The 15,950-nt window shown below is 46.2% G+C and overlaps 6 protein-coding genes across 6 annotated transcripts; 2 read left to right on the top strand and 4 right to left on the bottom strand. All coding sequences in view use genetic code 12, as the record gives it.

Annotated features, from left to right (window-relative positions):
* Position 1: 1 nt before the first annotated feature.
* On the bottom strand, positions 2–2,218 carry CJI96_0004718 (uncharacterized protein; the record flags this gene model as incomplete). Its single annotated transcript, XM_029037521.2, has 1 exon — positions 2–2,218. The coding sequence occupies one exon, from the start codon at positions 2,216–2,218 to the stop codon at positions 2–4; it is 2,217 nt and encodes a 738-aa protein (XP_028888577.1).
* A 477-nt stretch (positions 2,219–2,695) lies between these two features.
* ATF1 (Atf1p) lies at positions 2,696–4,150 on the bottom strand (the record flags this gene model as incomplete). The annotated part of the gene is made up of 1 exon (XM_029037522.2): positions 2,696–4,150. One exon carries the CDS (start codon positions 4,148–4,150, stop codon positions 2,696–2,698), a length of 1,455 nt encoding a protein of 484 aa, XP_028888578.2.
* A 194-nt stretch (positions 4,151–4,344) lies between these two features.
* VAM3 (SNAP receptor) lies at positions 4,345–5,172 on the bottom strand (the record flags this gene model as incomplete). Its single annotated transcript, XM_029037523.2, has 1 exon — positions 4,345–5,172. The coding sequence occupies one exon, from the start codon at positions 5,170–5,172 to the stop codon at positions 4,345–4,347; it is 828 nt and encodes a 275-aa protein (XP_028888579.2).
* A 1,740-nt stretch (positions 5,173–6,912) lies between these two features.
* On the top strand, positions 6,913–11,241 carry POL1 (DNA-directed DNA polymerase alpha catalytic subunit POL1; the record flags this gene model as incomplete). The annotated part of the gene is made up of 1 exon (XM_029037524.2): positions 6,913–11,241. One exon carries the CDS (start codon positions 6,913–6,915, stop codon positions 11,239–11,241), a length of 4,329 nt encoding a protein of 1,442 aa, XP_028888580.2.
* Positions 11,242–11,300: 59 nt separating this feature from the next.
* CJI96_0004714 (uncharacterized protein) lies at positions 11,301–12,737 on the bottom strand (the record flags this gene model as incomplete). Its single annotated transcript, XM_029037525.2, has 1 exon — positions 11,301–12,737. One exon carries the CDS (start codon positions 12,735–12,737, stop codon positions 11,301–11,303), a length of 1,437 nt encoding a protein of 478 aa, XP_028888581.2.
* Positions 12,738–13,630: 893 nt separating this feature from the next.
* SNF5 (Snf5p) lies at positions 13,631–15,928 on the top strand (the record flags this gene model as incomplete). The annotated part of the gene is made up of 1 exon (XM_029037526.2): positions 13,631–15,928. One exon carries the CDS (start codon positions 13,631–13,633, stop codon positions 15,926–15,928), a length of 2,298 nt encoding a protein of 765 aa, XP_028888582.2.
* Between the last annotated feature and the right edge of the window lie 22 nt (positions 15,929–15,950).

The raw sequence follows: 15,950 nt of genomic DNA, 5'->3' as shown, positions 1-15,950 counted from the left end.
ATCACTGACCGTTTTGTGGTACTCTTTGGAAGCCGGGAAGTGGACTCGATGAAAAGTACGAACCAATCTGCTGGAATTTGCTCCAAATCAATGCATCCAAATCATCGTAAGTTGTAGGATTATGCAATTCGTGTGTTGTGTGTTCGTATCGAAGAATGTCCTTCCGTGTGATCGTGCCGACTAGGGAACCATCTTTTTGCACGAGGACATGACGAGGCCCTAGACGAACAAATATATCCATGAGATACTCGAGGGTACAATCAATGCTGACAACTAAGGGAGCAGGATTGATAATCCCTGCCATGTCTACACCGCTAGACTCTGGAGTTGGTGAGGACCTAAAGTTGCATTCGTCATCGTCGCCATGCGTCCTAACAACGTAGTCCAAGTCAGATCGGGTAACATAACCAAGAATTTCAGGCGAATTTTCCGACATGACAACGGGAAAGCCTCTGTAAGGGGTCTTCTTGAGGATGTTCGCTATTTGTCCAACTGCGTATTCTCTATCAGCGGTAAAAACAACGGTCACAGTCGACATTGCCTCGGCAACGGTAGCATTGAACAGAAACTCTTCCTTCGGATCGATGTATGGAAGGCCATTAAATGCAATCATCTGGTCAGCAATGCCTCCCTTGCCATAGCGGTCATTGATTAATTTGGTCACAGTGACTGCAATCATGGTCGGGATGATGTAACGAACGGCGCCCGTAAGCTCAAACATAATGATGGCAACGGTTACGGTGAGGTGAGTAATGCCACTCAAAGCGGCGCCAGCGCCGATGAAAGCGTAGGTTCCAGGAATCACACACGCCTGGTCTGGTGCACACGTGCTAAACAAAGATGAATCTGGGTGCTTTTGGTAAATCTTCTCTACGATAATGCCCACAGCTCTGCCAAATGTTGCACCTGCAGCCATAGAAGGAACGAAAATACCAGCGGGGACTTTGCATCCATAGGTGATTATGGTCAAGAACGAGCGAGCCAACGTAGCAATAATCAAGGAGAAGAAAAGAACGCCTTTGTTTGAGTCGTTCTTGCACAACTCATGCAGAGACTTGCCTGAGCACTCGTCAAAGAGGGTTTGCATTACCTCGGTCATATCGAATCGCAAAAATTGATTGAAATAGCAGAAAGCAGCACTCAAGATGGCCAATGTGATTACCTCATGGATTGCATACGGTGCCAAGTACTTCTTGCGGAAGCCAGCAACGCGTTTGTTGAGCCTCGACACGATGACTCCGTAAACGCCGCCAAAGGCGCCCAAGATAGCGTAGAAGGGTAGGTCAAACCAGTGCCACGTATTATGGTATGAAACTTCAAAAAGCACCAATTGGCCCGTGCGGAAGGGATTGAGCGTGGATAGCGTTGCCACGGCAATCAAGGCGCACACATATGACTTCCAGAGCGTCAGGAGCTGGAAGACCGACGAGATTTCTTCCATAGCGAAAAGAACACCCCCCATGGGAGAACCGAAAGCCACTGCCACGCCTGCTGCCGACGTGGCAGTCAAAAATTCCCGCGACTTCAGCGCAGACTGCCTATATTTTTTGAAAAGCTTTGCGATGCAATTGCCCACACACACAGCGTAGTGCACTGAGGGTCCCTCTTTACCCAAAGAAAGCCCCAGAGCAATGGCCAAAGGCAATCCCAACCCCTTGATTATCAAAGTCCACCAACCTAAAAACCCCTTCATGACGAACCCGGAAACTATACACTTGATCTCGGAGATGCCCAGCCCAGCGGCCGCAGGAGCAAACCGCTTCACTATAAGCGCCCCAATGGCCAGGAACACCACCAGCCAAAGGATATAGGCCACGTAGCGAAAGATGCCGAACCGCAGCCACGGCCTCCAGTTTGCACACTCCTCCTCCTGGTCCCAGCAGCAGAAGCCCTGGCTCAAGTAAAAATTCAGCGAGCAGTAGCCCAACCGCATCAGCGCTAGCCACGCTGTGATAATGTTCAAACACGACGCTATCACGCCAATAACGATCCCCATTGCAGTGAGCACGAGCCACGTGCGTGCGTTTTGTACAATCTGTTGTTTCCAATTCGTCACAGGCTTCTTGTGTGCTAGTCGGGCTCGGTGTTCTTCCAACTCATCATCCATCCAGTCGATGGTGACGAAATCGTCGTACCTGGCTACGGCACGCACTCTGTCTTGGTGGAGCCACTGTCCTGTTTCACGGGATCGGAGCTCAAACTCTTCGTGGAGGTCCATGGGGTAGTTGTTTAGGAGTGTAAGTTGAAATCTTGAGCTTGTTGCATACAAAGCGTACTTGGCAGTTTAGCGCAGCGCGGCTACTACACTTTAGGCTGAGGAGGGTGGATAGTACAGGAGAAAGTTTGGAGGGAATTTGAAGTTAATGATTTGAACAGAAGATAGAGATGATTGTTTTAGTGTCGATTTGGAAAGTTTGGTGTTTTTCTAATGAATTTGTTCTTGACGTAGGTGGTGTCGACATTATCAGATCCATCAGTCGCACCTCGCCTCGTCTGTGTTCATTTCTTCCCACATACAGAATGTGTAGCGTGTTAAGTTTGAACAAGCACATTATATTAGGAAATTTTATTAGGTGGTGCAATTGTGTAAATGATTTTAGGAGAATTTTCGTCATATGGTGGTTCCTGACCATCTCTATAGACAAACAATTCAAGCAGAAAGCTGGTAGAGCTTTGACAGAATGCTGGCATCTACTCAAGCAGCATAGTACTTTTTGATGTTTTCCTCAAAGTCACGGTGGATGTTGGCGAGAGCCTCCTCGTCCCCGGTGTCGCCTTCGAAGTAGGACAACACGATGTTGAGGCCACCTCTAGGGCAAGACACTACGTTCACGACAAACTCAGAAGCTCCGGGCGCCATATCCTGTGCAAACTGTAAATCGTCTATGGTCCAGTTTTCACCTTCTATTTCATAAACTGGAAAATTGTAGGCGCCCAAATTCGACATCTTAACTGAGTCAGCCTTGTTAGCACCAAGTATCGCGGAAAAAAGCTCTCCACTCTCATCATAGAGGTCTGCAGCGTCTGTGAACCCTTTCAGTGTGTTTAACAACCGTGGATTTTTTGTGGTTTGAAAGAGTTCCCCGTTCACCTTTTTTACAAGATCCCATGAGAACTCCTTTACCGGTTCAAACAAGGTGGGTAGACCCATGTGAGCAAAGTTACCCAAGATTCTATACTTTTCGTTTGCAACGATCTCCTTGTAAGGCTCTTCCACAACGTCTGGAGTGAGGAATCTCCTAAGGGTGACAGCAATCATACACGATGTGTGGTGCTTGTCTCCGTAGATCGGATTAAATGTAAGGGCCTGAATTGTTGCCAAGTACGCCGTTAAGGTTACACGCTTTTCTCTGCAAGCAGCCAACAAAGGATTGAAATGCTCAGGACCAACATGCACGAGCTTCATGATTTTGTTTGCCTTGAGTTTGGCAGGAAACCGACCGGGCCACTTTTTGGGGTAGTTTTTCGGTGTTGCAATCGAGTAATGTTCATCATCGCCAAAAGTATAGTCTAAATGGTTCTCCATAAACATCTCCACTGGAGGAGGCAACGAGTGCTTGATGAATTGGGTGTCTTTAGCAGCGTCAAAAATCACCGTATCGGATCCAATCACGTCAGGAATCTTTCCGTACAGCTCCTCATACTCCTTCTCATTTCTGCGGTTACCACAGAAGCCCAAATTGTCGAGGAAGATTGCATGAAATTGAGGTGCCACCACTCCGTCAGCAGCTGTATGCTCAAAAGTAGCTCCCAACGTGCACTCTCCTGCCAACACAATGCGGAAAAGTGGCAGCTCTTCGTATATATCAAAGAGCTTCTCGCAGCACAAATCATGAATGAACTTCTCATACCACCGTCGCCCACCAGTAGGCCCATTTACCTTGACATAGAGATCACCAAAGGTTGCTTTAGCAATTGGTCTGAGGATGGTATTGCGGTCCGCTTCGTTCTTGAATAGGTTGCAGATGAGAATATGGTAGTCTAAAATCAGTTTTCTCAATGCACAAAACATCACCCTGTCTTTGGAAGCCAAGTCGATAGAGTAGGTACCCACAGCTGCGAAGTTCTGGTAGAAACCTGCCGCGTTTCGGCACCTGTAGAAGTTTTCGCTGGGACCTAAGGGTCTTTCAATCACAATATCCTGTGTCATGATGGTTTCAGAGGCCATTCAAGAGCAAACGAATGCCTCTTATATCAAGAAGCCCCTAAATGCCCTGTGACTGAATCAGATAGTTCGAAGCGGCGCCGCAGTCATTCTATACAGCGACGATTGTTGGTCTTGCAGAGAACAGATAAGTGAGACGTGTCCGGCGCGCCGTTTGTTGACTCACTTAAACACAGTGTTTAGCTCACCACGGCCAAAACTATCACAAGCACAATCACAGATAAAACAACAAGTATTATACAGCTCCACTTGCCCTTGCGTTTCTGGTACTCATGGGCCTTGTGCAACTCACGTGACGCTTGTTGGGTGTTGCCGTGCAACTCAAGAATGTTCTCCTCAACGGTGTCTAGCTGCTCTCCCTGCTGATTGACCAAAGTGCCTAAATCCTTAAAAATAGAGTTGACCTCGCGGATTCCCTCTGCCACCTGTTCGATTTCTCGGTTTCGCTCCTCAGTAAGTAATATATGATACTGTAGCTCCGTTTGCTCAATTTGATCTTGCAGTAATTGCTGCTGCTGCTGCTGCTGCTGTTGCTGTTCAGGCACTCCCTTTTGGTCTCCTCCCAAGAGCGGGGTTTCTTCCGTGGACGTCTTTATCGGTATAGATTTCTTTTTCTCCTTATAGGAATCCAGGGCCAGGCGAAAACTTCGATGAAGGTCACGGTAGTCGGAAGTGAGTCTCTCCTTCTGCATGAGTTGACGCTCAGACACTTGCAAATTCGAGTTTGGGTCCATTGCTTTGTTGATGTTCATTATTAGCACGCTGATGGCCGAGTCAAGATCGGAAATTCTGTTCTGAAGTAGGTCGAGACTCTCTCTAAGAGCCACACCATCTCTCTTGCTTCCTAGAAGCTTTCTTTGCGAGTTGAATTGACCAATTAAAGATCCAAACGTCAGTACCTGACTTGAAGTGTCTGACACGATTTGGTCGAGCTCAGACGACTTCTTGTGTTGTGTCCCATTTGGAGGAGGCTGTTGCGCCTCCAAGTCGTAGTTGGCGAAGGACATATAATGAAAGATTTCGAGCACTCTAATTAGAAATTTGAGTGCAGAAAGTTACTATGAAAGGATTCTGATGGGTGTAGTAATAGGTCCTGAGAGTGAAGCCTTGTTGTAGTTTGGATAATGTTGATAGTGCTGCTCGCTTAAGTGACGGCTCTGCAGGTCATTAGATTCGAGGAAGGTGGAGATGTCACTAGTAGAGAACTGCAACCATTCGTAAATAGCGAAGTTAGGTGAGAAGTATTAATAAGACCAATTACTCTTCAAAAAATTGAATAGCCTCTCATCCTTAATTATACGCTGTACTAGCCGTGTATTTATCGTGGTGGTAGTTTTTTCAGCCAAAAGTTGGCTTGTTACTAAACATACTGTGGAGCCCGTCTTCGCATGCAAGACCTCCGGTAACACCAGTAGAGCCGACAGTGCTAAGAGAAAGAAGTCAACTTTGTATTGACTTGACTGTGTCGATATAGAATATCAATATCTTGGCTACATGTACTATGGTTGATACAAGGACGAGATTGCGCTAAAACGCCACTTGGTAAACGAAAAGCCACATCATGAATGTATATCCGAATTTTTTCTTCTAGAAACATCCCATATTTTCAATCTGACTCTCATTGACCTTATCAATTCGTGACCTAATCTACTGAGTAGTTCTTCACACCACATCACGTTGAATCACATCAATCCCCTTATCGAAGATCATGATACCTGCAAGTTCCGGTTTTCATGACCATCCCTCATACTTTTGCCACTTTGAGGTGGCCCAGGCCCCTCAGCCAGAATCTCTGAGTGTATTTTCTGCCTGGTGCTAGTTCTGTAAGTACGCACAAATCCCGCAGAGCATAGAGGCAAAAATTTCGCAGCCATTTCTCCAGGGCGAAAACCACTCAAGGAAAGGTATAAATAGAGATGTATTTCTCCCAGATTCGAGTCCTCCTTTCATCATCATCACAATCAAATACAATTCAGCCCTTCAACATGTCTGCTCCAGCACCACACTGCAAATGTAACCCATGTGCTTGTGCCCAGTGTACTTGCACGTCGCAGTGCAAATGCGACCACTGAGGCGAAGAGACCGGTTAACGCTAGGTACTCATAACCTAACAGTTTAATCTTCTAATAAATTTATGGTTGAGACTTATTTTTTTTTTTTCCTTAGTGAATGGTATGATTTTTGCAATATGCTGTTGTAGAGTGCGACTATTTTCAAGTCGCCATTCTCCCCATTCTCCAGTTTTGTGGTGCCTCAAATTTGGTGCTCCTCTTAGTCTGTAGCCTTGGGAACTCACTTTGTGATGGCCAATTAGAATTGTTCCTACTGCTGTTACTATATAGGAGTTTAAAATCGACTTCGCAGTTTTGGTCATTGAAATACTTTATTCTAGATTTCTCCAGTTATCGTCGTGAACTTTCCCATCATACCTCGACAGGGTATCTTCATGGAAATCTTTTTCGCAGCCACTCCTTCACCCTCTATTGTACGCAATACATGTACGAGGACACCTGTAGATTAAAAATACAAACAGAAGATCAGTAAGTGTTGTCTTTCAGCATACCATCATTAAGTCAAGACCTTCATAGATATCAAATTCTGATTCATCTGTCTTACACTGTTGCTTGTTTGGGTGCCTCGTGCCATTCTTTCTGCAGGTTGTTGATAGGGCGCGTACACTTCCCTACCGCGAAGCGCGTTTGCCTACCACGATAATCTCCATTTTCTCTACTCTTTTCCTCATACATATGCTGTCAAGAGCCGCCAAAAGAGACACGCTTAAGCGGCTCAGAGAGGCTCGTCGAACTGGCACGATCACTTCGGCCACCGACGACTTCTACCAAGATATCTACGATGAGGTCGATGAGGACACTTACAGACAACACAAGAGAGATCAGCTCATGAATGATGATTTCATCGTGGACGATAACGGCGAAGGCTACGTTGATAACGGCGTTGACGAATGGGATGACTCAACCAGGCCTAACTACTACTCTGACGAAGAAGAGGACGAGGGCTCCAGCAAAAAGCGAAAGAAAAAGCAGCAGAAACCAGTGAAGGTGGCCAAGACGGCTCAGATCAATAACTTCTTTGCTCCTGCTGCTGCTACAGTGACGAAGAAAAGCGAGCCTTTGAAAAGCGCCGCCATTGACGATATTCTAGATGATTTTGAGGCGAAGCCAAAAAAAAGTAAGGTGTTTTCCCCATTTGGCGCGTCTACCTCCAAAGGTAAGAAAGCAAACGTCGCGTCTGCGTTCAGCTTTTCCACATCGACTCGTGAAAAGAAGAGGATCAAGAAGGAAGCTGACATCGATGCTTTCGAAGACACAACGCTAGATTCTGCTGAGGAGTTTGACGCTGCGAAGGAAAGCACTCCAGATACGCCTGTGGAGACTGGCGAGGAGATGATTGACGTGAAGTCATCTAATCTGGAAACACCAGTCAAGCAAGAGAAAGTCGAACCTGCGTCTGAAAGTGACAGTGAAGATGATGACATAGTGGTGGCCAAAAGGCCCCGTGCCGCCGCTGCTCCCGCCAGAAACACAGGTGCCACCATTTCCGCAGTCAAAGCATCTGGACTTCTCTCGTCCTCTCCCTCTAGAGGGTATTCCGCAATCTCGCATACAGAGAAGTTGGATGAAGAGAACATTTCTGATGATAATTCATTCAAGATGTTTTGGTTAGACTATGCTGAAGCTGACAGCTCCCTTCTTCTCTTCGGCAAGGTGCTCACAAAAGATAACAAGCTAGTGTCTGGTGTGGTTCAAGTAAACGACCTATGCAGAGAACTCTATATCTTGCCCAGAAAGTTCAGAGTCATTGACGGAGAGGAGACAACCCAGCCTGTCTCGGCAATGGATGTCCACGAAGAGATTGCACCCATTCTTATGGAGAACTACGGTCTCGATAAGCTCAGGGCTAAGCCAGAGCACATGAAATATGCATTCGAACTTCCTGATGTTCCCAAAGAAGCAGAATACTTGAAAGTATTGCTTCCATACAAGACAAATAAGCATAGGCATTTGGTGATGCCCTCCGAGCTCGAGGGTGAGACCTTCAACAGAATTTTTGGTACCAACACCAACATCTTTGAATCGTTTGTAATGCAAAGAAACATTATGGGTCCATGTTGGTTAGAAATTAAGAATGGTGATTTCAGTGCTATTCAAAATGCATCTCATTGTCAAGTTGAGGCGGCTGTATCCTCTCCTTCGTGCATTTCCCCTATTATCAACTCGAACATACCACCTCCAAACTTGACGATATCCACGATATCAGTTCAAACACTCATGAACCCCAAGTTGAACAAGCAAGAGGTGGCTTGTGTTTCATTAGCGACATACAGGGATATGCCTCAAGATGCTCCTATTGATGAAAACATCGAGCCAGATGAGCTTGTCACTTTGGTTCGCCCAATCGGAGCTGTGGGTTTCCCTCCTGGATTGCAGCAGCAAGCTCAGAAACAAAAAATCACCCTTAGAGCCTTACCAAATGAAGCATCAATGTTGGGTTGTTTGGCTGCACTTGTGAAAAATGCGGATCCTGATGTCTTTATTGGACACAGATTGGAAAACATCTCAATGGATGTTTTGATTCACAGAATGCATGATTTGCGTGTGGCAACGTGGTCTGCAATGGGAAGAAGGAACAGGAAGTCTTGGCCTGACAAGTTTGGAAAAGGAAACGGTTTTAACAACAACTTACTCATTCGTGAGATTTTTCAAGGTCGTCTTTTGTGTGATATTGCCAACGAGTTGGGTCAATCGTTGACCACCAAATGTCAATCTTGGGACTTACCGGAAATGTACAGTGTTGTTTGTCAAAAACAGTACAATGCTGTTGAGCTCAATTTTCTGAATCCTCGTTACGCGGAAGATGCTGGATTTTTATTGATGTCTCTTAAAGAGAATATCACGCAAGTGTTAATCACAGGCAAAATTGCGTTCGCCCTTCAGATTTTGTCGCTTTCCAAACAATTGACCAACTTGGCTGGTAATGCTTGGTCGCACACCTTGAGTGGTACGAGAGCTGGTCGTAACGAATATATTTTGTTGCATGAGTTCAAAAGGAACAACTACATTGTCCCTGACAAGGAAGACAAGTATCACAAGAACACGAGTCATCAGCAGGAGGCCAAACTCGAAGCTAATGAAGATGACGCAACAACCGTTACCCTGAACAAAAAACCAAAATACCAGGGTGGTTTAGTTTTTGAGCCAGAGAAGGGTCTTCACAAAAATTACATTTTGGTCATGGACTTCAACTCTTTGTACCCCAGTATCATTCAAGAGTTCAACATTTGTTTCACGACCGTTGAGAGAACTGCCTATAACATTAGCCATGACGAAGAGAGGGATCTTCCTGATATTCCTGAACGTGATTCCGACGCAGGTGTTTTGCCTCGGTTGTTGAATGCGTTGGTCTCCAGACGTCGAGAGGTAAAAAAGCTCTTGAAGAACCCCAAGAATACTCCACACGAGCGTGCTCAGTACGACATCAAGCAGCAAGCACTCAAATTGACTGCAAATTCTATGTATGGCTGTTTGGGTTATGTGAACTCTCGTTTCTATGCTAAGCCCTTGGCCATGTTGGTCACCAACAAGGGTAGAGAAATCTTGATGGACACAAGACAGTTGGCTGAGCTGATTGGCTTGAGAGTCGTTTACGGTGATACTGACTCCGTCATGATTGATACCGGTGTCAATACACTTCAGGAAGCCCTCAAGATAGGTGACGAATTCAAGGTTCAAGTCAATGAGAGGTACAAGTTGTTGGAGATTGATACTGATAACGTCTTCAAGAGATTGTTATTGCATGCCAAGAAGAAGTATGCTGCTATGAACGCCACCATTGACAGGAAGACGGGGAAGGAAATTTCTTCTTTGGAAGTCAAAGGCCTTGACATGAGACGTCGTGAGTACTGTCCATTATCGAAGGAGATCTCTACATTTGTGTTACAGAAGCTCTTGTCGGATATGGATCCCGAGGAGGCACTCACTCAAGTCTACAACTACTTGGAAGAGATGAAGGCCAAAATTTCTAATAATGAGATTAGCATCGACAAGTATCTGATCAACACTCGACTTTCGAAAGATCCTGCAAACTATCCAAATGGAAAAACAATGCCTCCAGTTCAAGTTGCGTTACGTTTAAGAAAACTGGGCAAAGTGATCAAGGCCGGCAGCGTCATTACTTACGTTGTCACTGCCCCTCAGTCTGATGATGATAGCTCCAATCCTGCTGAGAGGTCAAGAGCTATGCAAGAGGTTCTCGCCAATAAGTCTGAATTCAAACCAGACAGTGAATATTACTTGGAGAAGCAGATATACGCGCCGGTTGAGAGACTCGTTAATCGTATCGATGGTATCGATTTGATGCGTATTGCCACATCTCTAGGTATTGACACCAAGAAGTATATCATGAAGCTCAGAAATAGCGAAGGTGCTGGTAGTGAGATCGCTCCACTTGAGTCCAAGATCACTGATATCGAAAGGTATAGACAATCAAGCTTCTTGGTACTCCGTTGCAGATGTGGTGCAAACTTTAGGTTTGGTGGGCTTCAGCCATCGAGGGACTACCTGATCACCTTCAATGGTATAAAATGCTCACAGTGTGAATACGTTTTCCCAACGTTGAAGGTAACCTCTCAGCTTGAAAACTCTATAAGGAAGCATCTTGCTCTCTACTATGCGGGCTGGGTGGTTTGCGATGACTCTGCTTGCGGGATCAAGACGAGGCAAATCTCAGTGTATGGAAAGAGGTGTATCGGAAATTCGGGAAAAGCGCATGGATGCAAAGGTGTCATGAGATACTATTACAGTGACAAGGCCCTTTACAACCAGCTCTTGTACTTTGACTCTGTCTTCGATGTGGAGAAGGCAAAGCAAAAGAAATTAAGGCCCATCATATACGATACAGATGTGGTGGCACCAGAGTTAAGCACGGGACAGTTGAATGCCCTTGCTGAGCAAAACAGGGCAATGTTTGATCATTGCAGAGAAGTTGTCAACAAATATTTGGCTGACTGTGGCCGTCGGTACGTGAACATGCGCAGCATCTTCGACTTCATGGTTTAATTATAATGTATATTAGCGAAGAATAATGAACAAAGGATCTATATCGATACAGTTCTCTCTCACATCAAGGCGGACGGGACCAAAGTACCACGGAGACGTTGCTGGGCTTCGATGGTCTCGAACAAGCCCTTGAAAGTACCTTTGCCGAAGCCGTTGTGATGGTGCCTCTGGATGATCTCTAAGAATAACGTGGGCCTGTCGTGAAGCGGCTTGGTGAAGATCTGGAGGATGTAGTGGCAACGGTAGCTGCCATCTCGATGAAGGTATTTTGACGCCAGGTCGAAGTCGACGAGGATGTGGAGGGCCTTCAATTCCTCAAACGACTCAAAGAGCTTAATTGAGTCCTTGTTTAATCGCTCCTCCAAGTTCTTGTAGTAGGCGTCCGAAATGGTGTTGAAGTCTATGCCCCGAAGACGCATGGCCTTTACCAGGGCAATGATATCTCTTGTTATCAATGCAATATGCTGGACGCCGGGCCCCTTGTAAAATTCGTAAAATTCCTCGATCTGGCCCTTCATGATCCCCTTGGCAGGCTCGTTAATGGGCATCTTCACTTTTCCATTGGCCGAAGCCATCACGACTGACTTCAAGGCAGTAGCACCAGTGGACACGTCTTGCTCATCGACCGACCAGAACTTGTGGAGGCCAAAGGCGGCAGCGTAAAACATGGCGTAGTCGTCCATTTGATTCCAAGTGAAGTTCTGGACGCAGTGGTCAATTCCTATGAGTGGAACAGGATTCTCTTCGGGCAAGCTGGGCACCATTGACTCCTTGTAAAAGGGCATAAATGGTCCCTTGTAGGTCAAGTTTTCCACCAAAGTGTGACGTAAGTCAGAACCAGGAATACGTATCACGGCCACCTTGACACTACCGAACTCGTCTGTAATCACGGTTGGCCTTCTAACGATGGTGGCGCCGGCGCCAGTTGCCCTCAAGAACGCCTTGTTCACGTCCAACACGTCGAGTGACACGTCCATGACGCCCATTCCGTGGATATTCACGAACGTGTCGATTGCTTTGGCGTCCAAAGCGTCGTAAGCCAATTGCTCGGCAGCTCTTCCGAGTTCTTCAAACGACGTGGCTCCGCCGTGAACCATAAGCGTCACCGGCAACATTTCACGAGACCTGCTTCCTGAGCGGGAGGAAAACGACTTACTAGAATTTGGTCTCGAGTCGCCTCTGCTCAAGGTGTTGATCACCTCAAACACACAGTCTCCCTTTTTCAATACATGGGAGGCAAGCACGATCGATGATGTCTCCAAGCCTCTGTAGGCAATTTCTTTAAAGCCAAGGGAAAGTTCAAGAAAGCGGGCCATCTCCTTGGCGTTGGAGGTGGCGAAACGAATGGCATGGAAGCCAAGTAACCCATCAAGAGGGAGCTTGTGGGTGGAGTGGCCTCCTCTTAAGAGCTCGGCAATTTCAAAGTCCGACTTCGAGTACACTTTGACTTTGAGGCCGTGGTGTGGGTAGAATGGAAGTTCTTTGAGAATTTGCATCTTGCTGGAAAGATGAAGTGCTGTGAATGAAAGCTGGGGAAACCTCGAGAATGGCGCTATATAAATGGCTGCAAAATGGCTGCAAAATAGCTGCAAAATAGATGCAAAATGGATGCGAAAACGGTCGGGGACATCAGTGGGAAAGCCAGGGGCACAAGTTAACTACGAAAGCATTCCAGATTTTGTCGATAAATACATGAATTGATTATTTCTATTGTTGAGCCGTTGAATAGTCTGGACAAAGCAAATTAGCTGAATTCTTTAAGCAGTATACGTGACTATCCATATACGGCATGATAATAGATCATTGAGTCATGGTTTTCTGGTTTCAAGAATTGTTAGATTATTGTAGTCCATTTGAAGCACAAAGAAGCTATTTACACCATATATTCCTTTATTGGAATTCAGGTCTCATAAAGGGCTTTTCTTTGGTATCTCTAGGGAGTGGTAGGGTACAAGAGTGGTGCTTTTAAATTTATAGGTGCTCATCATTCAATTGAATACAGTGAGTCTGATGTATTTGAAATAGACCTCTTTTAGAAGTATCCTCTGTTATCATATACTATACACTGTACACTAACAAAGTTCATCAAGGTCCCAAAATGCAGCTTTCGTTCACGCAATTCGCGATTTGCAACCAGCATGAGCTGCCTCTTACAAAATAACACACAGTGTATAAAATACAGTAACGAGTCCAATTTCGCAAGGAATCAACCAGTTCCCCTCTTCTGCATTAGAATAACACCATTAACGTCGATTCGTCCGTTTCACAGACCTTGAACCCCTAACCAGCCTCTCTCTATGGGTCGTGCGCGCATCGGCATATCTAGAACCAGAAACACCTGAAAAACACTCAAAATACCAGCCCTCGTTCCAACAACCGTGCACCGACCATGAACTTCAATAAAGGAGCACGTAACCCAAATCAAGGCAACGCGCAGTTCCCTGCGGGCCGCCAGCGGGCAATGCTCCCTCCACAATTCCAGCATCTCTCACCTCAACAACTACAAGAATTGGAAAACACCCCTCAGTTCCAAAACGCTATGCGCCAATACTACCAGAAGCAGCAGATGATGCAGCAACAAATGCTCAGACAACAGCAGGCAGGAATGGGCCAGGGAATGATGGCTCAGCAGCTACAAGGTCACCCCGGGCAGAACCTTGCCAGTGCAAACCAGAGATTGATGAATAGAAATATACCGCCTGGGTTTATACCTGGGGGTCAACTGGCACAACAACAGCTTCAAGCACAGCGTGCAAATTCACAAGCTCAAGCACAAATGCAAGGTCAAGGAGCTATGACAGGTCCACCAGGGATGCCGGGCAATGGGATGCCTGGACCACAGGGTATGGGATCAGGTGCAGCTTCGCCGCCAAACTACGCCAATATGCAAAAAATGGGTGGTCAGTACCCTTCGCAAGCGAATGCTCAGATGCGACTACCCATGGGCACACAGCCTGGTCTGGGGAGAGGAAGCATATATGGAGGTGCTACAGGAGGGTCCAACGATGCACCCGTGGGAGCTATAGGCGGAGCTCCTGGAGCCAATGCCATGAGTGGCATGCTGACAATACCTGGGCCGATGGCTGGTGCTTTACCCGTTGGAGGTCAGCCTGGGGCCAACCAAAGTAACGCTGCTGGTCAGCCACAGCTTCCAAACACCAAGTTGATGAGGTTTGGTAACAACGAGGAGCTTGATTTTCCTCCTGGATTTGGCCCGGATGCTCTCAACAAGATCCCATTGAAGCAGCTTTCATCTACAGATGAATGGTCTCAAAAGTTGAAGAGCGAAGGTAAAGATGTGCCACTTGATATCAAGGTATATGAAGATATCATCAAAAAGGATAGTGCTCATCTCCGAAACTCCCAATTACAAGCAAAGAAAAACAAATCCATGTTAGAGAAGATCGCCAGAGACATTAAAACTTATAACACCATCAAGCAGCTTCGAATGAATGCGATAAACGCTTCCGATAAGAATCAATACAACAACAGCATCTGGGGCGAAGGATACCTGGGCTATGGTAATGGTATCAGTAACACTTCTACACAGGTGATCTTGCCACAACACAACAAGCCATTCTCCAAAGTACCTGATATCGGCCTCACCGACAGGCAGTTGAATGAGGCGATTCTAAGGGGACTCAAATCAGGTAAGAGAAAACCCTTAGTGCCCATTCGACTCGAATTTGACCAAGAGAGAGACAGGTTCAAACTAAGAGATACTTTCTTGTGGGATTTGAGCGATGAAACATATCCAATAGAGAACTTTATTAGAACTCTTATAGAGGACTACAAGTTCATTCCAGAGCTGCACTTCCACTCAATTATGAGCTCTGTAAACGAACAGATCAAAGACTACAAACAAATGGTTGAGAACCCCATGGGTGAACTACGTGTGCCTATCAAGATCGATCTAGTGATCAACAACACCCAATTCACTGATCAATTTGAATGGGACATACTCAGTTCAAATGAGAACGACCCTGAGGAATTTGCTACGATACTATGCGACGAAATGAGTCTACCTGGCGAATTTGCCACAGCCGTTGCATTCAGCATCCGTGAGCAGACACAGCTTTATCACAAAGCTTTGTTCCTTGTCGGATACGGATTTGACGGCTCGTTTGTTCGTGAGGACGAGATACGATCTCACTTGTTACCACCATTGCGTGTTCTAAACACCCTTGAAGCCGGCGAGCCAGTTGATGATTTCATCAGCACTCTACGCAATCCAGCGTTGGTCGCGGACTACTCACCATCTTTGACTCGCCTTGCTCAAATTGAGGTCGAGAAGATCGACAAGGAGATGGAGAGAGAATCTCGTCGTCGTAGACGCCACACAAACACTGAGTTCAGCTACAACGAAAACGGTACAAGTATGGGTGCCAGCAGGGGAACCGCTTCCAGGAGAAGTGGACTTCATTCTGGAAGAGGTGTCAAGACGACATTGCCAGATCTTTCCGAGATACCCAAAACATTCCGTACACCCATGCCATCCAGCATACTTCCAGGCGGAATCGACCTTGGCGTGCCTGAGATATACGGCTATAATGAACTCATCGTCAACAGAACACAAATCAGAAACCCAGATTATAAACCGCCGCACAATCCAGATATGGTTACTTCACGTCGGGAAGGAAATTCGGTGTTCGTTAAAATCAAGTTTTCCCAAAGAACCAATGTATAAAGGCTTATTCCAGACCTTGCTA

This window comes from Candidozyma auris, chromosome 6 (genome assembly GCF_003013715.1).
Source record: "Candidozyma auris chromosome 6, complete sequence".
Lineage (NCBI taxonomy): Eukaryota > Fungi > Ascomycota > Pichiomycetes > Serinales > Metschnikowiaceae > Candidozyma > Candidozyma auris.
This window is presented reverse-complemented; position numbering and strand designations above follow the sequence as displayed.